Genomic DNA, 23,009 nt, shown 5'->3' on the forward strand with positions numbered 1-23,009 from the left:
TGTTCCTCCAGTTTGCTCCATGATTCACTGGAACACTGCAGCAGGCCGAGGACAGACACACCAGAGTAGGCCATGCTGGAGAAACCAAACGCAGACTGGGTGACCGCTTTGCAGAACATCTCCAGTCTGTGCACAAGTAAGACCCTGACCTTCCTGCAGCTGGTCATTTTAACACAACGTCCTGCTTGCCTGCCCTCATGTCTGTTCTCGGCATCTGCAGTGTTCCAGTGAATCACAGTGCAAACTGGAGGAACAACATCTCATCTTCAGACTAGGCACATTACAACTTTCTGGACTTAATATTGAGTTCAACACCTTCAAATTGTGAATCATTCCTTCCCTTTTTTTAGCTTGTTGTCATGTCCTCCCCTTTCCCATCCCAGCGTCTGCCCTTTTAAGTCTGGCAGTGGACACACCGTTATTCCGCCATTCTCATATACTGATCATTTAATCTGAACTAAAAACATATTTTCTCCACCAGCACCCTGCATTCAGTACCTCTGCTTGCCCCCACCCCCCACCCCACCCCCCACACCTCACTTTTGCTCCAATGAAGAGTCATCTGAATTCAAAACATTAGCTTCCTTTTTCTCCATGGAGGCTGTCAGACCTGCTGTGACCTCCAACATTTGTTGTCTTCAGTACAGATTACAGATTCTGTAGTAATTTGTTCCTCCCTTGAAACCCTTCCTATTCTTGTACCTATTAAGATGCCTTTTAAATATTGTAATTGTATCAGTTTGGCATAACATTATTTATAACATGGATTATTTACAGTCATAGCAAAGGGTTAGTCCTGTAGTCTTTATTTGCGAAGCAACATTTTCTAATTCCAATTATTGTACATGAACATTTATCTAATTTATCCAAGCACTAACAGAATAGTGTCAATACTCTTTTAAGAAGGCCTACAATGTGCTGTCTTTCATTAACAGTGGGATAGAGTTTAAAAGTCGCAAGGCATAGTGCAGCTCTATAAAGTTGTGGTGAGACCACTCTTGGAATATTGTGTTCAGTTCTGGTTGCCTCATTATAGGAAGGATGTGGAAGATTTAGAGAGGGTGCAGAGGTGATTTATCAGGATGCTGCCTGGACTGGAGGGCAGGTCTTATGAAGAAAGGTTGCAGGAGCTAGGGCTTTTCTATTGGAGTGAAGAAAGATGACAGGTGACTTGATAGTGGTGTACAAGAGGATGAGAGGCATGCACATAGTAGATAGCCAGAGACTTTTTCCCATGGCAGAAATGGCTATCATGACGGGGGCATAATTCTAAGGTGATTGAAGGAAGGTTTAGGGGAGATATCAGAGAGAGTTCTTTACACAGAGAGAGATGGATGCGTGGAATGCACTGCCGGCGGTGTAGTAGAGTTAGATACATCCAAACTTGGATACATTAGGATAATTTAAGCAACTCTTGGATAGACACTTGGTTGATAGTAAAATGAAGGTTATATAGGTTAGTTTGATCTCAGAATAGGATAAAAGGTCGGCACAAAATCAAGGGCTGAAGGGCCTGTACTGTTCTGTGTACCAGCTCAAATATTGGCAATTTTAATTACTTTGATATTTCAAAACAAAATCAGAGTACAGAATGTTGCATTCATATAAAGGCAGATAATTGCCTTTATCTTAAAGTTATCTTAATAAAATTTCTTGCGGTTTGATTATTTATAATTTTACAACTAGTATCACGGTTGTCACAAATGCAAATGTTAATCTGCTAATTGCTTCGCTACATGCTTTTGATGTAACACCAAGTTCTTCAGTTTCATAAAACTATCATAAATACAAATAATAGTTAAGTTTTATCCACAAAGGGTAAAAGAAGCTAATGAGAAACCTGTTATATAAATAAACTGCATAATCATGCTGGAATAGCAACACCAAAATCCAAAATGTATCTTTTTCTTACTGCCAAATGAATGGGACTGGGTCTTTTTGCCCCTCAGACCTCTTCCATCATTCAATGAACTCTTGGTTAATCTGCAACCGAATTTCTTGGGCCAATATCCCTCAGCACCTTTGGATGTAAATAAACCCCAATCTCAGATCTAAAATTAGCATCTATCTATTGCTGGTGCAGAGGAGTTCCTTAATTCTACCACTTTTTTGTGTAGACTTTTCAAATTGTCATTTTGACTCGCTGGCTTTAATTATTGTACAGTGCATGTGGCCCTATGCACCCCAGTGCTGAACTCTCTAACTCATAAACCAAGGGTAAATAGAGAGAAAATGGTTCCCATTAACGCCTTGACAATTTTGATCACATCACACCATACAATCTAAATTCCAGAGAATAAACACAAATTTGTATGGTCTACTTTAATTGAACCTTTGGAGTCCAGGTATCATTTGATAAACTATGCCGTAGTCTCTAAATTCCTACATACCCTTTGTAGGATATAGAGCCCAAAACTGTTCCCATTACTGAGTGTGATCAAATAATGGCTTTGTATAACCTCTACCCCATTGTACCCTTGTCCTTTAGCACTGAAGGTTTGCATTTAATTGGCCTTGTCTGTTAGTTTCAGGAGATTTGTTTATGTCATTTTAAATGATCTCTGTGCTGGCACCCCAAAGACTCTGTGGATTTCTAGTAATTCTGGCTTTTCACCATTTAGATAGCATTCTCATGTATCCTTTTGAGGTCCAATTTGAAGTATCTCTACACTGAAATCCATTTGCCACAGTTTTTCCCATTCATGTAATCTCTCTGTGATTTTATGCTTCCATTTACATGACTTACAATGCTGCCTTTCTTTGTGGCATCAGTAAGTTTGGATATGCGCCTTTCTATCCCACTGTCTAAATGGTTAATAAATAGTGATTAGTTGAGTCCCAGCAAAGAACCATTAACCCTCTGCAAAAGGTGCTTCATTTTCACAAATGGCAAGTTCAATAAAACGACATGAAATAAGGAAGCGTAGAAAAGAAATATTAAACATTTCAAATGAATAAAAAGCCTGAGGAGAATTTGTTAAACAAGTCCCCAGTTTGGAGATTATTTGAAAGACAATGAACTCAGCCTTTGGTATCAGGGCTTCAGCCTGATATAAATTGGTTTGATACAGGAACTATTTTTTGCTGCACAAAACACAAACCCATCTTTGTCTCAAGTAAAGTAACCTTCTGTATGTAATCTTTAAATATTATAAGCTAAGATCATGCCATATTGACTCTAACAATCCATTGTGGCCTTATTGTAATGAAAACTGAATTTCTTTAATATTTGTTTTGCCTATAAATCATATATTCAATAAATCATACATTCAATGAACACACAATATCTTTAAATTATTTCCTTTGTCATGAATGGCATAAAATTAAAACAGAAAAGACTTCAAAATGGTCGAACAAGGTGACCTCTTTCCAATGTTTCTATGACATTAAAAGCACTATTGCAGATAAAGTCAACCACCAAACTTGAAACCTGCAGCTCAAGATGAAACTTATGGCTGAGGCCTGATCACTAGTTAAAAGATTTGAAATAATTATTCAGACATATGGAGCAGTTGCTACAGAGTGTAGTTATGGCTCAATGGTAGCACTTTCACGTCTAGGGCGTAGATGGATGAGAGTCACCCTCATTGAAACACAAAGATGTTTGTCCTGGCTGATGAGGCTAGAATCAGTGGACACAGTTTCAGAACAAGAGGGATGCAATTTAGGAATGAGATATAGAGTAATGTTTTCCCTCCAAAGACATTTAGGGATGTAACAATAATGCAGGAGTTTGATGCTGAAGTACAGGATCAGTTATGATGTAGATGAGTGGCAACTTCAAAAGAGCAAATGGCTTTTGCTGTTTCTACTTCTTGTGCTCCTGCAACTGAATGCAGAGCATAGATTCACTTATACTGTTCCTCTGGGTGACTAGAGTTTTGTTCCCTTGAAATATCAGAAGGAGATAAGCTGGTGGAATGAAATAGATCTGGATAGTGATAGCAGAGGAGTTAAGCAGCCAATTGTTCCACATACTCGGCTATGGAGCCTTAAGGTGGTCAATGGCCTGATGTGTCCAGGCAAAGTGAATGCAGCATATAATGTTAAGCTGACCTAATATGAAGTTAAATGTGACTCAAAGTAAATATGATTTTGGAGCAGTGAGTGTCCACCTGGTCAAACAGCAGCATTGGCTCTAGGTTACAGCAAGATAAAGATAGATTACCAGAGAAATTAGGAATAACATTAGATTCCAATAGGAGACACAAAAATTGCAAGAAAAAGCACAAAGCCTGAGGATTGGGAAAGGATTAAAACCCTTCAAAAGATGACAAAAAGATTGCCCAAGTGGGGGAAAATAGAGTATGAGAGGAAACTTGCAAGAAACATAAAAACTGACTGTAAAAGCTTCTATAAGTATGCAAACACACAAAAAAAATGAAGACAATTATCTGTTACAGTCAGAAAAGTTGGAAGTTACAGTGACGGACAAAGAAATGAAGAAAGAATTGAACATGTATTTTTGCTGTGTCTTCACAAAAGAGGGTGCAAGTAATTTCTCTGAAATGTTCGGGAATCAAGTGTCCACTGAGAGGGAGAATTGAAGAAAGTCAGTATTATTAAAAAAAAAGAAGAGCTGCAGAAACTAATGGGGTTAAAGTCTAACAAATTGCCAGTGCCTGACAATCTGTATTGCAGGATACTACAGGAAATGGCCCTGGAAATATTGATGCAATAGCATCATCTTCTAAAATTCTGGAGACTCTGGAACAGCTCCAGAGTGGGGAGTGGCAAACGTAACCCCAATATTGAACAAAGGAGGGAGGGGAAGAACAGACAATTATGGACCAGTTAACATCAGTAGTCGGAAGAATTCTGGAACCTATTATAAAAGATGTGATAACAAAACACTTGAAATGTGTTAATGAGACTAGATAAAGTCAGCATGAGTTTATGATTGCTTAACTAATTCTCTAGAATTTTTTGGCAATGTGGCCAATAGAATAGTTAAGGGAGAACCTGTGGATGTGATATATTTGGATTCTGAAAAAGGCTTTTGATAAGTTCCCACAGAAGAGTTAATGGAAATAATAAATCATGCAAGATTGTGGTAATATTCTGTCATAGATTGAGAACTGGTTGACAGGCTGAAATTAGACAGTGGTAATAAATGGATCTTTTTCTATGTAGCAGGCAAAGAAGTGTACTGTAGGAATCAGTGCTTGGCCCCCAGCTATTCACAATATAGATTTATAACTTGCATAAGGGAATGAAATGCAATATTTCCAAGTTTGTTGATGACACAAAACTGGTCAGGATTGTGGGTTGTGAGTAATAAGGAGGATGCAAAGAGGCTTCAGGATGACTGAGACAAGTTGGGTATATGGGTAAGCACGTGACAGATGCAGTATAAAAGTGGATAAATGTGAAGTCATACACTTCGGTGTCATAGAGTCAAAGAGATGTACAGCATGGCACAGACTCTTCAGTCGAACTTATCCATGCTAATCAGATATCCTAAATTAATCTAGTCCCATTTGCTAGCACTCTATACCCTTCCTATTCATGTACCCATCCAGATGCCTTTTAAATGTTTTAATTGTACCAGCCTCCACCACATCCTCTGGAAGCACATTCCATACATGCACTACTCTTTGTGTTAAAAAGTTATCCATTAGGTCCCTTTTAAATCTGTCCCCTCTCACCCTAAATCCATGTCTTCCCAAACCAGCAAAAAGAACTTGTCTATTTACCCTATTCATGCCGCTCATAGTTTTATAAACCTCTGTCAGGTCACCCTCAGCCTCTGACGCTCCAGGGAGAACATCCCCAGCCTACTCAGCCTCTCCCTGTAGCTCAAACCGTCCAGCCCTGGCAACATCCTTGTAGATCTTTTCTGAACCCTTTCAAGTTGCACAACAATCTTTCTCTGGGAGGGAGACCAGGATTGCACACTATATTCCAAATATGATCTAACCACTGTCTTGTACAGCCACAACATGACCTCACAACTCCGATACTCAATGCTCTGACCAATAAAGGAAAGCATACTAAACTATCTTCTTCACTATCCTATTTATTTCAGACTTCACTTTCAAGGGACAATGAACTTGCATTCCAAGAGGTATGGGGAACAAGCAGAAATATTGTAGTGAAATGGAGGATCAGCCATAATCATGTTGAAAGGTGGAGCATGCTCTTAGGCTCACATGTGCTCCTGGTTTCTACAATACAGCTCTGTGTTAGGCAGCATTAACTTCTGCACTGTCTGTTTTGAATGGCTGTATGCAGAAGTCACCTCTGTCACATCGCACACAGTTAGGCTCTCACTTCTATAGCTGTAGTCTGTGCTCTTGATGGACAAATAAAATGGAAATTTCTAATTACAAAAGAAAAGTGATTAAAATGTTTGAGAAAGATCAAGAACTGGAAGGTTGAATCTCCTGAATATCCTCACAGCTGGAGAAAAAGAGGCACTGGAGCTGGGAGGCATAAAGACAGCGCATAAAACGTTGGTGAGACCCAGACAGAGAGTGCCCAGGTCGATACAAAAACATGTTCCAGGTTATGAGTAGTCAGAGGTCTGGAGTCTCAAGGCCCCAGACAACCAGAAGATGACTGCCAATGCCAGTGTAGAGCATGGAGCAGGAAATTAGCCTTTCACTTTTATGTCAGCTAACACTACATTCACAAGTAGTTGAGAAACTATTTGGATTTCAGAGGGTTAAATTATATGTTTAGATGTCACCTTGCTGCTTAATTGCTTATAATGAATTTTAACACGCTGCATCACAGAGATATTCCTTCAGAAATGGCTGGTTCAGCGTCGGTTAATGGGTGCAGTGAGAAAGAGCACACTCAATGACATCAATGCATTTCCCAAGCCTGAGACTCACATGCTAACAGCTTCTGATCTGTGACATTTTAAGGGTTTTTAAGAAAAGTACAACAGGCTACAGAAGCTGTAAGATTCACACAGGGGTGTGAGGAAAATTTGGGAGAAATCTTTCTATTTAGCATTAGAATTGGCTTTATTGTCACATATACTCAAATAAAAAGTGTATAAGTTGCTTGTGAGCCATAAGCCTATCTCACATGTATCATATTGTCTTTTCTGGTGCTCCTTTGAAGTTCTCACTGTACGATGCCTTGTCACCATTCTCCTCCATATCCTTATCCTTGAGGGAGGTATCATGCTCCTAGTTGTCTTCATTGTTCAACACTTCTCTGTATTTTAACACCAGGTTTTATAGTGAACAGCTGACTACAAAGATATGCAACAACTTTGCTGGGACATATTGAAAGGCTGAGGTATATAAAGACCCTGTGAGTCATATCTTTGTAAGCAATGTTTTGCATGATGGTCACTTGAGTTGTCCTATGGCAACTATTGCATGTCTCCTCTGCATTTGCACTTCGTTTTCGACAGACATACAGAGCCAAAGAAGCACCTGAAAAAGCCAGGTATGTTGGATTACTGAAATATGACAGCATCGTGACAGTTTCCCAGGAACCTAGCACAAACCTGAAAGGTCCTTTTGCAATGCTCTCACACACACACACTTAGAGCAAGAGAATGTTGTTCCAGTTAATAGAGGCTGCTGTCTACTCTCTTCAGGGCCATATGTATGCAGTCGATAATGGTCCTGATTCCTATAGAACTCTCAGTTTAAATATCCAGTGCATATATTGACCCTTCCCCTTCAATAGATCATTAATGACCATCTTGAGGTGGCAATGAGCTATAAAATATGAAGCTCCTTGGATGCTGCCTGAACTGCTGTGCTCTTCCAGCACCACTAATCCAGAATATAGAATATGAGATCCCATAGATATCTATAATGGATCCTGGGAATGATCCTGAGGTGTTGAGATTCAGCACAACAGACGCCTTCACTACAGCAACAGGAGTGTGCCACTTCCCCTTGGTCTCGGATCCTCTTCTGTCACTTTGTACAGTCTCCCTGGAGAGACTCAATCTTTGGTGACACTGCTGCTCTAGCATTTGTGGAAAGCAGGGCCTCAGAGGTCACACCTCTCTGGTGGGTAGTGTGATTTGTGCAAGAGGCTGGTAGTTCACCAGCCTGTGTTTTCCTTGTCCTTCTAGCCTCCTAATCCTGATGCCGGAGTGCTGCTGCACCCTCCCTTTCTGATGCTCCTAAATGAGATCTCAAGATCTGATTGAATGGGGCACATTGAAAATTGTTGCATTCAATTCTCAGGACCTTGAGCCCCAAACTCCATGCATACAACTACCAAGTTTGACAGCACAATCCATTATGTCAGATAGATTTGGATAGACTCCAGATTGGGATTGTCACTGCCTACTCTTTCACACCTTCCCTACTGCCACCACTTACAACGGCTGCTGACTACAGTAACAATGTATCTTCAACTGAACATCTACTTCCTTAGAGTTAGCGAAGATGAATTCTTGCTTTCTCATGCATCAAAATATAAAATCTCTGGTAAATATCTTTTCATGACCTAACTGTTTAGTATATATAATTACCTTCCCATTACCTTCAAGCATGACTTCTACCTACCAGAATGGCTTCCTGTGGGAACTACCCTCCCCAGTAGCATGAACACATTGCGCTTCCCTTCTGAAGCCATTTTGATATCATTCTGCTGCTCTTTATTTCTCTCAAAACCCCAGTCTAAAACACAATATGTCATGGCAACATGAACCACTGAGAGAATGCACAAAATTGATGACAGAACAATGAATCACTCCTTAAAAAAATCAGTGTAATACATTTTCCACTTCATTTTGTTTTATAGGCCATTGGTGTGCTTATGACCTATAGTTGAATGTCTTTTTGACAAGATTCTCAAGTGTCATACACCAATGCATGTCTTAAAATTAGTCAAGGTTAAGGGACTGACTAAACTGTCTGGTAATTTTAGTTAATGGGCCTAATTTGAATAATTATATTGAATCAAAGAGCTTTTTCACCACATAAAAAGCAAGGCATGAAAAGGCTGCATCAGTGTTATATGATTTCCTTTCTAAAAACTGTAAATGATGCTCTGTATGATGAAAGGATGCATTCATATATTACATATTTTAAAATTTTAAACAAGCTGACATATTGCTGGATTTCTCTCAAGCAATTTATCTTCAGAGTTTTTTATATGAATTATCAGAATTTGAAATATCTCTAAGTATAATTCTTACCATCAGTGTACTTAATGACTCGAATGGTGGAATCACCTTCTCCAAATCGTGTAATCGGTGTCAGACGAACTTCATAGGCCTCAGGCTTCAGTAATTCAGTCAGGTTGTGTGTGATTAATTCTCCTGATTGGATCATAGTATTCATTGAAATTTCTTGTTCCCACCAACGCTGTTGGCCAGTCTGAAAATAAAATTAACAATAACACTGATCAAGAAACTGGGAATCACTTCAACAGACTTGTCATTATCCATGTCACTCAGCAAACTGACAAGAGCAGAAAGAAACTCGAATCTGACTGCTGTTTGACAACTTAATGAAGGTTAAAATCTTCCATTTCACTAAGACTCAGAGTCAAGAACAAGACGAAAGTGAGCCAGATTTCTATCTGTGCTGTTGGTTTGAGTTGCAAGATTAATGGCTTAAATTTATCTGAAAGGCTGATTTTTCAAATCTTGATTCAGAGCCAGTGGAACATGCATCTGGAAGGTGCTGTAACAGAACAGTTAACAGTGGCAAAGTCACAGGAATACAGATTAAGACGACTATAGAAGCTGGAATAGAAACCTGGAAGCAATTGCACAGGTTGTCCATGCCTGTTTTACTTCCAGACCTGACTACTGAAATGGAAGTACAAAACTGCAGATGCTGGATATCTGAAACCAACACAAAACATGCTTGAGAAATGCAGGTCTGGCAGCATCTAATGGAGAGAGAAAAACAAAGATAATGTTTCTAGTCCAGTACGACTCTTCCTAAGGACTGATCACCAAGACCATTTCTTCTTCTGATTATTGTAATGTACTCCTAGTTTTCATCCTGAGTTCTAAATTTGAAGTCGTTCAAAACTCTGTTTTGGTCCTAACATGCTTGAAATTTTGTTCCCTCATGACTCTATGCTCACTGATCTAGTTACAATGATTAGATTCTCTACAGTATAGAAACACGAACATCGGCCCAACAAGTGCACACCGACCCACATGAGAGTAACCCACTCAGACCTATTCCCCTGCATTTTTACCCCTGACTAATGTACCTAACCTATGGGTAATTTAGCATGGCCAATTCACCTGACATGCACATCTTTTGATTATGGGAAGAAACCGGAACACCCGGAGGAAACCCACACAGACAGGGGGAGAATATGCAAACTCCACACAGACAGCTGCCCGAGGCTGGAATTGAACGTAAGTCCATGGCATTATGAGGCAGCAGTGCTAACCACTGAGCTACTGTGCCACTCAAAATGCATCCCAGTTAGACAATGCCTCAATTATGAAAGTCTCATTGAATCCATCTCCTCCCCTCCAATTCGCTAGTCTTAAGAGTCCCTGGTTTTAATTCCTCCAATGTTGGTGACTGTGCTTTTAGCTACCTGGGCCTAACCTATGGAATTCCTCTCCAGGCCCCTGTGTGTCTCCACTTCACTTTTCTTCTTTCAGACACTGTTTTAAACTCACCCCTTTAATCAAGGCTTTGGTCATTAGTTCTGATATGGTATTAAATTTTGCCTCATTTTGTCTGTGAAGCTCACAGGGATGTTTTGTTCTGTAAAAGGTGCTAGATGTATGCAAAGTGTTGTTGGAGCAAAGAGTGAAAAGACAGAGAATTTTCAAATTAATTTGAATTAATTTACTGAAAGACAGGAAGCTCATGGAAGCCAGCGACACAAGGAGAGAGGATGCAGAATTTTGGTTGAACGGGAGTATGTACTGAAGAACATCAGGAAAACAATGAGAGGACTGTTAATAAATTTGAGTCTTGAGATAAAATAAGGTTTCAACAATGTAAGAGGTGACTGACAATCACCACGTTAAGGGAATGTTGCAGAATTGAAAGTATGTTGTCCTTTTGATGAATGGGATATAGAGTCAATGGGTCAGCTCTGGTCCAAATTGGATGCTGAGACAGTGTCTGGTTTTACCTTGCAGAGCAGAGAAGGAAAGGAAGGAAGAGTTCAGACCTTGGCAGGAATTGAATTACATGACTTTATGCACTTACTGTTAGAGTCAAAGATTCAGACAGTGTGGAAACAGACACTTCGGTCCAAGTGGTCCGGACCAACCATATTCTAAAACAAAACTAGACCCACTTGCCTGCATTTGGACTATATCTCTCCAAAGCTTTCCTTTTCATGTACTTACCTAAATGTCTTTTAAACATTGTAACTGTACTGGTATCTACCACATCCTCTGGAAGGTCATTCCACACACTAACCACTCTCTGTCTAAAAAGATTGCCCTTCATGCCCTTTTTAAAACTTTCTCCTCTCACTTTAAAAATTTGCCCCTTATTTTGAACTCTTCGATCTTGGGGAGAAGACGCCTGCTAGTCACCCTATCCATGCTGCTCATGATTTTATAAACCTCTGTAAGGTTACCCCTCAACCTCCTACATTTAACAGAAGGTATGGACTATATAACAGTGGGGCCAGGAAATTGGGGATGCCCAAGAGGCTAGAATTGGAAGAGCACAACAAATGATGCAGAGACTGGAGACATTTATTCAGATCCCCAAAATGAGTGAGAGAATGAGCTGTAATCAACAAGTGGCCATTCAATCAGGAATTAAACAGTGAGGTGAACCTGCAATATATTTAATAATACAGAGAGAGGTTTAACAAGTCTGACCCTTCCTCAGAAGTTCTGGGGAGGGGTTACTCGACCTGAGATGTTGGCTCTGGTTTCTCTCCACAGTTGCTACTTGACCTGTTGAGCTTTTCCAGCAATTTCTGATTTATAGCATCCACAGTTCTTTCAGTTTTTATTTTCCTAGATACCATCAGTTCTGAGGAAGGGCTACTCGACCTGAAACAATAACTCTCATTTCTCTCTGCAGATGCTGCCAGACTTGCAGAGCTTTTCCAGCAGTTTCTGCTTTTGTTACAAATTTACAGCATCTGCAGTTCTTTTGGTTTAAACAAGTCTGGAGTGTGATGGAATGCTCTTCACATGTCTGGATGGTTATAATTTCAGACTCATTCAAAAGGATCTACACATTCAGGATGAAGGAGCTCAGTTGATTGACATCCTATTTATCATCAGAAAAAAAATCACTCCTTCTCCCAATGGAGTACTATGGCAGCTGTATGTACCACCTACCAGATGCAGTGCAGCAACGTATCGAGGTTTCTGCAGCATGACCTTCTAAACCCATGACCTCTACCAACCAGACACACACAACGCTACCATTTTTAAGTTGCACACCTTTATGACTTGAACATACATCGCTTCATCATTGCTGAATCAAATTCCAGAACTCTATACTTAACAACACAAAGGCAACACATTCAGCACAAGCAGTGAAGCAGTTAGTAAAGTTAAAAATCACACAACACCAGGTTATAGTCCAACAGGTTTAATTGGAAGCACTAGCTTTCGGAGTGTAGCTCCTTCATCAGGTGGTTGTCCGCTCCGAAAGCTAATGCTTCCAATTAAACCTGTTGGACTATAACCTGGTGTTGTGTGATTTTTAACTTTGTACACCCCAGTCCAACACCGGCATCTCCAAATCATGGCAGTTAGAAAAGGCAGCATTCCCATCCCCTTCATAACTGTAATGTGGGATGGACAAATGTTGGTCTTGCCAGTGACATTCACATTTTGGAATGAATTATAAAAAAAAAATTAAAACCAATGTCTCAGAATACAGGTTTTAAAGTCACATAAACATTTTAAATTGATTACAATTTGTACTGCAATGATATGTAACTCTAAGACCAGCTCCTTGCCAAGGATACAATGTCACAGTGAAGCTGGTTTTCTCCTCAATCTCCAACCTGTATTTGCTTGAGATCATTTCAATTCTATAGAATTCATACCAAGAATATGAATGTCAAAGCCATTTGGAAATGATAAGGCTGGAATTCCAGTCTTCAAACACACATTGACTTGGAGTTAGAAACAAGATTGTGGTATAATCCTTCACAGATGAAAATATGAGAAAGAAGAGTCATATAGTTCAGTGCGCAAATAATGAAAAGCTAATAATTCACAAATATTGGCATTTACATAGTCATGAAGTCGTACAGCACAGAAACAGACTCTTTGGTCAAACCAGCCCATAATCCCAAACCAAACTAGTCCTACCTGCTTGCACTTTCCTATAATCTCTCATAACATTTCTTATTTGCATACTTATCCAAACGTCTATTTTAAACATTGTAACTGTACTCACTTCCACAACTTCCACTGGAAGTTCATTCGACATACAAACCATTCCGTGTAAAAAAAAAATACTCCTCATGCCTTTATAAAACCTTTCTCCTCTCATCTTAAAAATATGCCTTCAGGCTTGAAATCCCCCACCCTAAGGAAAATAAAACACCCACCATTCATCCTATTTATACCCCTAATGAATTTATAAATCTCTATTAGGTCAACTCTCAACCTCCTAAGCTCCAGTGAAAAATGCCCCAGTTTGTCCAGCATCTCCTTATAACACAAACCCTCCTTTCCTGGCAACTTCCTGTCAAATCTCTTCTGAACCCTCTCCAATTTAATAATGTTCCTCCCATAACAGGAAGACCAGAACTGGACACAGCACTCCAGAAAAGGCCTCACCAATGTCCTATACAACCTCAATGTGACATCTCAACTCCTGCATTCATAAGTCTGAGCATTGAAGGCAAGCATGCTATATACCGTCTTAACCACCCAGTCTACCTTGACGCAAATTTTAAACAATTATGCACCTGAACCCCTAGGTCTCTGTATTCTAGGTGATGGCCTAATGATATTATTGCTGGACTGTTAATCCAAAGAGCCAGGTCAAGTTCTGGGGACCTGGGTTTAAATTCCACCATGGTAGATGGTGGAATTTGTATTCAATAAAAAGTCTATAATTAGGAGTCTCATGATGACCATGGAAAGCCTATTTGGTTCACTAATGTCCTATGGGAAAAGAAACTGCTATCATTAACTGGTCCATTCTATCTTTGACTTCAAAGCCACAGCAATGTGGCTGACTATTAACTGCCCTCTGGGCAATTAGGGCTGGGCAAGAAATGCCAGCCTAGCTGGAGATTCCCTCATCCTGTGAATGAATGAAAAAAGCCCAAAGCCCTACTTTTAATTGTATAAGTCTTGCCTTTGTTTGTTTTTACCAAAATGCAAGACTTCGCATTTATCCAAATTAAACTCCATCTGCAACTCTTCAGTCCTTGTCACTACTGATCAAGATTTCTTTGTAATCTTAGATAGCCTTCTTCACTGTCCACTATATGACTGATCTTGGTGTCATCTTCAAAATTACTAACCATGTTTTCTATGTTCTCCTCTAAATTGTTCATATAAATGACAAACCAAAGTGGACCCAGTGCCGATCCCTGTGGAACACTGATGGCCACAGGCCTTCAGTCTGAAAAACAACCCACCATCACTCTCTGACTCCTGCCGTTAAGCTAATCTTGTATCCAATTGGCAAGCTTACCCTGAATCCCACGTGATCTAACTTTACCAATTAGTCTATCATGTGGAACCTTGTCAAATGCTTTACTAAAGTCCATGTAAATAAATTCTACCCCTCTACCCTCATCAATCTTCTTGGTTACTTATTCAAAAGACTCAATCAAGCTTGTGAGACATGATTTCCCTGTGGTTAGGATGCTGCCAAAGCATTCCCACAAGCAATGGTGACAGGATTGCTTCACAAAGTGTACACTGTACAGCCACTTAAAAAGTGTCACAATGTTCATTTTCACATGAAACACGAGAGATTTTACATGTTTGATAACTCTGGAGTAAGATTGAGGGAATGTATAAATGTCAGCTTCCCATTAAAGTCGCTTGCATATCTGACTTCTAAAGAAGCTCAGACTTTCACTTAGGACAAGTAAAACCTGTTTGTGTAAACTAAGTGAGAAAACAGATTCTGTAGACCACTGGGGAATTTGCAATCAACACACTTTGTGTTTAAAGCTCCCCTGCAGTCAGTAAAGCAACTTTCAGCTCAGAATTCAATCATTTGTTTATTGTTTCTTCAAATATTATAATGGGTATGTGCTTCCCTGTCAAGAGACAAAGCAGTCTGTGAATGCAGTAAAACTTCATGCGTCATGGGAATTGAACACAAAAACTTTTATCGACAATTGTTTGATAGAAAAAGAAAACTCAAATCTCAATTAATTTAAATGACCAGACATTATGAATCTGCATAAAAGGTTAGAGTGCAGTTCATCTTTATTAATGCACAAAAATGTGATGAATTAAATAATAAATATTAGAGTTGTATTTTGCTACTTAATTTTGTGTAAGTTCAGCATAAATCATGAAATGCATAACACAATGGCAAACTATGCCAGTGTGCAATGCTGCAATCATAATGCTATGTTATTAATTACAATGAAGCAGATCTGAATGGTAAATAACAAAATTAAAAGAAAAATACAGTCTGTCGCCCGCAGTTAATGATATGGTCATAAGCTACTGTCAAGCACAAAAGAAAATCAATGTCAGTGATTATGAGAGTAAGTGTGAAAGCATAAATCCTGGTTCCTGCAGGATTTATATACAACAAAGTAGCCACGATGTAAAATTCATAAAGCATATTTGGGATAGTTCCTTAAAACGTTTCTTAAAAATGTTGTGGATCAAAATCAAGGATTAACCTGTTTTGGATTCGGTGTTGTCTAATGAGGCATGTTTAATTTTTTAAAAAGTCAGAGTAAAAGATCCCCAGGAAACAGTGACAGCAACATGGTAGAATTTAGCAGTCAGCTTGAGAGAGAGAAATTTGGATTCAAAACAACTGTGCTAAGCTTAAATAAGAATAACTAAGGAATTGAATGTAGAGCTCTCTGGGGTAGACTGGGGAAGGGGTTAGCAGCAAAGATAATTTAAGAACAATGGGAGATGTTGAAGAAAATAGTTCATGCTTCACAACAATTATATATATATATATATATATCCCATTGAGAAAGAAGGATTCTAGGAAGGGGATAACCAGCTGGGGAATTTTCAGAAGTTTATGGTAGCATGAAATCAAAAGACAAAAGCATATAATGTATCAAAGAGTAATGGTAAGACAGAGGACTATGAAAGTTTCTAAAAACAAAAATAGATAATCAAATAAAAATAAAGCAAGCAAAAATAAACTATGAAGGCAAATTAGAAAGTAACATAAAAGCAAATAGCTAGACCTTCGTTAAATAAAAAGGAAAAGAGAGGCCAAAGTTAACAATTGGAGCATGAGGCTGGATAAATAATAATTGAGAACCAGGGAATGGCAAACGAGTTGAATAAGTGCTTTTCCTCCATCACTAATAGCATTCTAACAATAATAAATACTCACAGGGCAAAAGAAGGGAATGAAATGAACATATTAACTATCATTGAGAAAAAGTTCAAGATTTGTGTAAAGATTTGTAGCTTGGGTATCGGTTGCTGTGGTTGTGGGTGTGTTCGCCGAGCTGGGAATTTGGTTTGCAGTTGTTTTGTCCCCTGTCTAGATGAGATCTTCAGTGCTGTGGAGCTTTCTGTGAAGTGCTGCTGTACTGTGTTAGTTGGAATTTATTTGCTTTTGTTCCCGCTGCTTCTGGTTGCTTGTTGCGGTTTTCATTATAATGGTCGGTATATTGGTTCGAGGTCAAAGTGTTTATCGATGGAGACTGTGAACGAGTGCCATGCTTCTAGGAATTCTCTAGCTATCCTCTGTTTAGCTTGTCCTGTTATTGTTGTGTTGTCCCGGTTGAACTTATAGTCCTTGTTGTCTGTGTATAGGTACTAGGGCCAGCTGGTCACAGCGTCTAGTGACTAGTTGACGTTCATGAATGCAGATTGCTAGCTGTCTGCCTGTTTGTCCTATATAGCATTTCATGCAGTCTCTGCATGGAGTCTTGTACACCACATTTATCCTGCATATGATGGGCATTGAGTCTTTTGTTCTGGTGAGTTGTTATCTGAGCGTGTCTGTCAGATTATGTACTGTCATAAGTCCGAGTGGTCGGAGGAGTCGGGCTGTCAGTTCCAAGATGTCAGAGGACAACCAGAGAATTCCTAGAAGCTTGGCACTCATCCATGGACTTTTGATAAGGTACACTTTAAGCTATTTAATAAGACAGGACCTCATGGTTTTGAAGATTGCATATTAACATGTACAGAGGATTGGTTAACTAATAGAAAGTTGGAATGGGTGGGATGCTTCCTCAGCATGGCAACTTGTAAGTAATGGAGTTTCTCATGGATTACTGCTGGGGCCAGAATTATTTACAGTATATATTAATTACTGGGATGAGGAAGTCCTGTAACAAAGACAGAGAGACCGATGAGTTCAGGTTCATAACTCTTTGAAATTTGCATCACAGATAGACAGGGTGTTTAAAAGGGCATTTGGAATGCTTGCCTTCATTGTGCAGACCTTTGAGGAAAGGAACTGCAACATTATGTTGAGGTTGTACAAGACATTGGTGAGGCCTCTTCTGGAGTACTGGATGCAGTTCAGGATGCCCCATTATCGGAAGGATATTGTTAAACTGGAGAGGGTTCAGAAAAGATTTACCAGGATGTTGGCGGGAATGGAAGGTTTGAGTTGTAAGGATAGGCTGGGACATTTTTCACTGGAATGTAGGAGGTTGAGGGGTGACCTTATGGACGTTTATAAAAACATAAGGGACATAGATAAGATGAATAGCAGGGGGTATATTTTTACAGTGAGAGGAGAAAGATTTAAAGAGGACATGTTTTTGCACAGAGAGATCTTAGTATGTAGAATGAACTTCCAGAGCATGTGGTGGATGCAGGTATACTTAAACTTAAAAGACATTTAGATAAGTGCATAAATAGGAAAGGTTTGGAGGGATATAGGCCAAATGCAGGCAGATGGGGACTAGTTTAGTTTGTGAAAATGGCCGGCATGGACTCGTTGGACCTGTTTCCATCCTGTACGACTCTATGACACTATGATACAAAAGTAGGTGAGAGATCAAGCGATGCGAATGACACAAGGAGTCTAGAGAGGGTTATGTACAGTTTAAGCGAGTGAGCAAAAATTTGTCAGATGGAATATTATGTGGAAAAGTGTCAGCCTTGGCAGGAATCGAGGGTTTGAATTTTATTTAAATGAAGGGAGACTGCAGAAGCTGCAGCACAGAGGGATTTGGGGATTCATTTGCATAAATTGGCTCAGTGGTTAGCACTGCTGTCTCACAGTGCCAGGGACCCGGGTTCATTTCCAGCCTCGGGTAACTGTCTGTGTGGAGTTTGCACATTCTCCCTGTATCTGCATGGGTGTTCTAGTTTCTTCCCACAATCCAAAGATGTGCAGGTCAGGTGAATTGGCCATGCTAAATTGCCCGTAGTGTTCAGAGGTGTGTAGGTTAGGTGCATGAGTCAGGGGAAATATAGAATAATAGGGTAAGGGAATGTTTCTGGCTGGGATACTCTTCAGAGGATCGGTGCAGACTTGTTGGGCCAAATGGGCTGTTTACACATGATATGGATTTTATGATTCAAAATTACAAATAGCTAGCAAACAAGCTCAGCAGGTAATTGGGAAAGCAAATTGATTGTTGGACTTTATTTTGAAGGAAATAGAGTATAAAAATAGAGAGGTCTTCCTAAGACTATTCTAAAAAAGGTAAAGTCATCGTAGTCGTACAGGACCATAAAGCTGCTCTCTCATTAGAAAGGGGTGATTGGTGTGGTTTAATCTGTGAGTCACCATGCCTCAGGTGGGGCAAGGGCTATGAAAGTGTGTTCTTTATGTTAACATCAAGGTGTAGGAATTGAACCCACACTATTTGTATCACTGTGCATTGCAAACCAGCCATCTAGCCAACTGTGCTAATTGACTCTCTAAAAGTGTGCAAGGCATGAGTCAGATCACACTTGGAATACTGTGGACAGTTTTAGATAACTCAGGAAAGATATATTGTCATTGCAGGTAGTCCAAAGAGAGCTCACGAGGTTGATAACTGGTATGAATGGATTGTCTTAAAAGGAGGGATTGAGTAAATTGAGCTTGTACCCATTGGAGCAAAGAAGAATGAGAGGTGACCTTATTGAAACAAACAAATATCTCAGTAGACTCGACAGTCTCGATGCAGGAACATTGCTTTCCTGTGTGGGACAGTCTGGGACCAGAGATCATAATCTCAGAGGAAAGGGTTATCCACTTACAACAGAGATAAGGAGGAATTTCATCTCTCAGACGGTGGTGAATCTATGGAATTCTTTACTGCGGAGGGCTGCAGAGGCTGTGTCATTAAGTATATTCAAGACTGAAATAGACAGATTTTAATCAGGAAGATAATTAAGTGTTATGGAGAAAGAGCAGGAAATTGCAGATGAGGATTATTAGTTCAACCATGATGTCATCTAATGGCAGAGCACATTCAATGAATTCAATGGCCTACTTTGTCTTATGGCTCTCCACTGAACTGAAATCTCATTTTGAACCCATCCTGTACTTAATCTATTCAACTACCTCTCCCCAATCTGACAACTGAGCAGAAATACAGCCATAGCACTCCATCCATTGAGCAGATCCTATCACAAAATTCTCTCCCCAGGAAATGAGAAATAAGTTCCCAGCCTCTCCCAACACTGAAAAGAAATCAGTACACAGTACCCTCCCAAACTGAATAAAAAGCTGCTATGAATACCTTAGTTCTCTCAAATCAGCGTATAATACAAACACTTAAATGCAAATTGAAGTAGCCAATTTTGCAAAGTAATAAGTATTTATGGAATCAGAGAGTCATACAGCACAGACACAGATTATACGGCCTAACTTGTCCAGATATCCTAAATTAATCTAGTCCTATTTGCCAGCATTTGGCCCATATCCCTCTAAACCTTTCCTAGTCATTTACCCATCCAGATGCCTTTTAAATGTTGTAATTGAAATAGTGTCCACCACTCCTCTAGCAGCTCACTTCACATATGCACCACTCTTTGCGTGGAAAAGTTCACCTTCGGTCCCAGTTACATCTTTCTCATCGCATCATAAACCTATGTCCTCTACTTTTGGACTCCCTACCCTGGAAAAAAGACCTTGGCTGTTCATCCTACCCATGCCCCTCATGATTTAATAAACCTCTATCAGGTGACCCCTCAACTTCCGTTGCTCCATGGAAAATAGCCCCAGCTAATTCAGCCTTACCCTACAGTTCAAACCCTCCACCCTGTGCAAAATTCTTGTAAATCTTTTGACTAGAAACAGCTGATAATACCATTAAAATCAAATCACTGGCAGCTATCCATCGTGAGGGGTCATAATAGGGTTAAGCAGTGCATGCTGAAATGAAAATGATAGTGATCCTGACAACATTATCTGCCTTATGACATGTTTCTAGTGGAGTGCTGACAATTTCCAATGACGTTCACCTGGAAATTGGAATGGACAGCCAATCAACAGTAATTTCTTGCTTCTGTTCACTTTTCCAACACTTATGAACATAGGTCTAAATGATTTTCAGAATCTGTGATTTGTCTGTTTAATTTGACATATTCAGCAACTATAAATCAATAAGCCAGATGTGTTACCATGGTATAAGAGTCCTGATGTTACAAGACAGCATATTTCCCTGACTGACTGTGAACTGTGAATGCTCTAAACATTGTACATGTGGTCTACACTTCTTGTCCATCACACTTCAGATTTATCTTATCATCTAATCTGAATTTCCATCATAGACACAATTTACACTTTTATTCCAGTATTTCCTTGGTACAGCAACATAACCCACCCCTGTAAATGAGAAGTGTGCCCCTTAAGGACCAGAGTGACGGATACTTTAGAAAATGTTAACAAGATCCAAGATAACTCAGAGAACTGTAACTTGACAGACCAACTCCTGGAATTACAGGCATCACTTACAAACATGCCTCGATGTAATTCATCTTTCACCAAAATGGATTAAGATGTACTCTTAGTTACTGAGCTTCAGCCTTTTGCTTTGTTTTTCTCTGTAAGTGTTTCTAATAAAATTAGTAGCATACTGTATAATACTATCTACTATTGCAACATAGAGTACCTTGTAATATACGAGCAATGTAAAACTTATGTGGCATGCACTTCTTAAAGACATATAAATAAATCTATATTGATACACAATATAATAAATTTGCCCTTTAAACTGAGATGACAAACTGAGCTTTACGGTTTCATCTGGCATAACTCTCTTTCTCGGCTGAATCAACATTTTAAAAACACACAGTTATTAATTTGTTGGCTGCAAATCTGAAACTAACTACAGACTGCCCTCCAGGTAAAACAAGCTTGCCACAGAAATATAAGCCAATCTGGTTTGAAACGAAACAGGAACAAAGGATGTTGACATCTCTTAATAACTCCAGGTTAACTGTTATTCCGAGATAAGGTTGTCAATCCCCTGGTTTGGCCTTGTAGTTCTCTGGAATAAAAGAATGAATTCCAGGATTCTGCTGCGAGCAGAATGGGAGAACATTTGGAGGAACATTACAAAAAAATGTGATTTCAAAAAACAAATTCTAGGAAGACTTTTATTTTTGTGGTTATAATAACAGCTGACATGGGAAAATGTTTGACTGACATCCAAGAATCAATTAATTGCTTTAATGAAGTCCATTTTCTTCTTCATTTAGTGTGAGAAGGTAGTACACTTAGAGAAAAGATGTATCAACAACCGATGGCAAGGGCATGGTTGGGGCAATGGGCAACAAGAAAATAGCCAAGTGATAAAACCAGGAATTGGTCCTGCCAGAGTTGGTAACTTTAAACATTTTTTGAAATATTTGCCCAACCGAATGGAAAGTAAATAAAGAATGGAAACAAATTCCAGCCTGATTGTCTGTTTGACTTAAGCTCTCAAAGTGGATTAACTGAATAGAATGGTTGTAAGCATCTAAGTACCATACAGTGCTCCTGAAGTGAATTGTCTGGTATGCTAATCTGTACAAACAGGACATGGCAAACAATGCAGATATTTAAATTCTACTGCATCAAAGCATCCGAATTGGTGCAGTCCTCATTCGTCTAGTGGTGTCTATTACACTTGACATGTCACACTTCAAAGTATAAGAGAAAGTATAAGAGAGTATTGTGGGAGGCACGGTGGCGCAGTGGTTAGCACTGTTGCCTCACAGCGCCAGAGACCTGGGTTCAATTCCCGCCTCAGGCGACTGACTGTGTGGAGTTTGCACGTTCTCCCCGTGTTTGCGTGGGTTTCCTCCGGGTGCTCCAGTTTCCTCCCACAGTCCAAAGATGTGCAGGTCAGGTGATTTGGCCATGCTAAATTGCCCTAGTGTTAGTTAAGGGGTAAATGTATGGGTGGGTTGCGCTTCAGCGGGTCGGTGTGGACTTGTTGGGCCGAAGGGCCTGTTTCCACACTGTAATCTAATCTAATCTAAATCTAATCTAATCTAATCTAAATCATGAGAAAGAAAGAACGCTCAGAATTGGAATTATCATGTGCACTTGAGTGAATGCAGTGAAAAGTTTGCAATGTCATCACTTGTGGTTTCGTCTTAGGTACAGATACTTAAGAATTTGGTGCAAAATTGAAAGCATAATAAATAAAAGTCCATAAAAGAATGAAAAAAAAAGTGCTTGAATTACAGTCCATTCACCCCAGTCTGTGCCAGCATGAGCCTCCAGACTGCAATGGGCCAAGTCTCCATACCACGCTGGGGTTCAAACCTTGCGGCCTTGCCTCCAGTCTAGAAGGGCCTCTCCTTCCCGTGCCAACCTCCTGTCTGGGACTCGTCTCCCCAAGACGGCCTCTGGTCCAGGACTCATGTCCGGGATTCACCTTCAGGACTTGCCTCCTGAGCCGGCCTGGTCTGGAACTCACTTGTGATGGCCTTTGGTCTGGGAGTCACCTCCTCCATTTCCCTCCGAGTAAATTTAAAGTTAAAAGTTTGAAAATAAAAGAGAAAAAGGAAAAGAAAAAGAATGGGTGGAACAGAA

General features: G+C 39.7%; 1 protein-coding gene across 9 annotated transcripts in view; it reads right to left on the reverse strand.

Annotated features, from left to right (window-relative positions):
• Positions 1-23,009, reverse strand: part of mdga2a (MAM domain containing glycosylphosphatidylinositol anchor 2a) — a 932,327-nt gene that overhangs the window by 147,134 nt on the left and 762,184 nt on the right. For all 9 annotated transcript variants that reach the window (XM_043697342.1, XM_043697346.1, XM_043697340.1 and 6 more), the window contains one exon: positions 9,125-9,305. In XM_043697342.1, the coding sequence (XP_043553277.1) occupies positions 9,125-9,305 (181 nt within the window). The remainder of the gene's footprint in view (positions 1-9,124; positions 9,306-23,009) is intronic.

The sequence above is a fragment of the Chiloscyllium plagiosum genome, chromosome 10 (assembly GCF_004010195.1).
Source record: "Chiloscyllium plagiosum isolate BGI_BamShark_2017 chromosome 10, ASM401019v2, whole genome shotgun sequence".
NCBI classification, from domain to species: Eukaryota; Metazoa; Chordata; class Chondrichthyes; order Orectolobiformes; family Hemiscylliidae; genus Chiloscyllium; species Chiloscyllium plagiosum.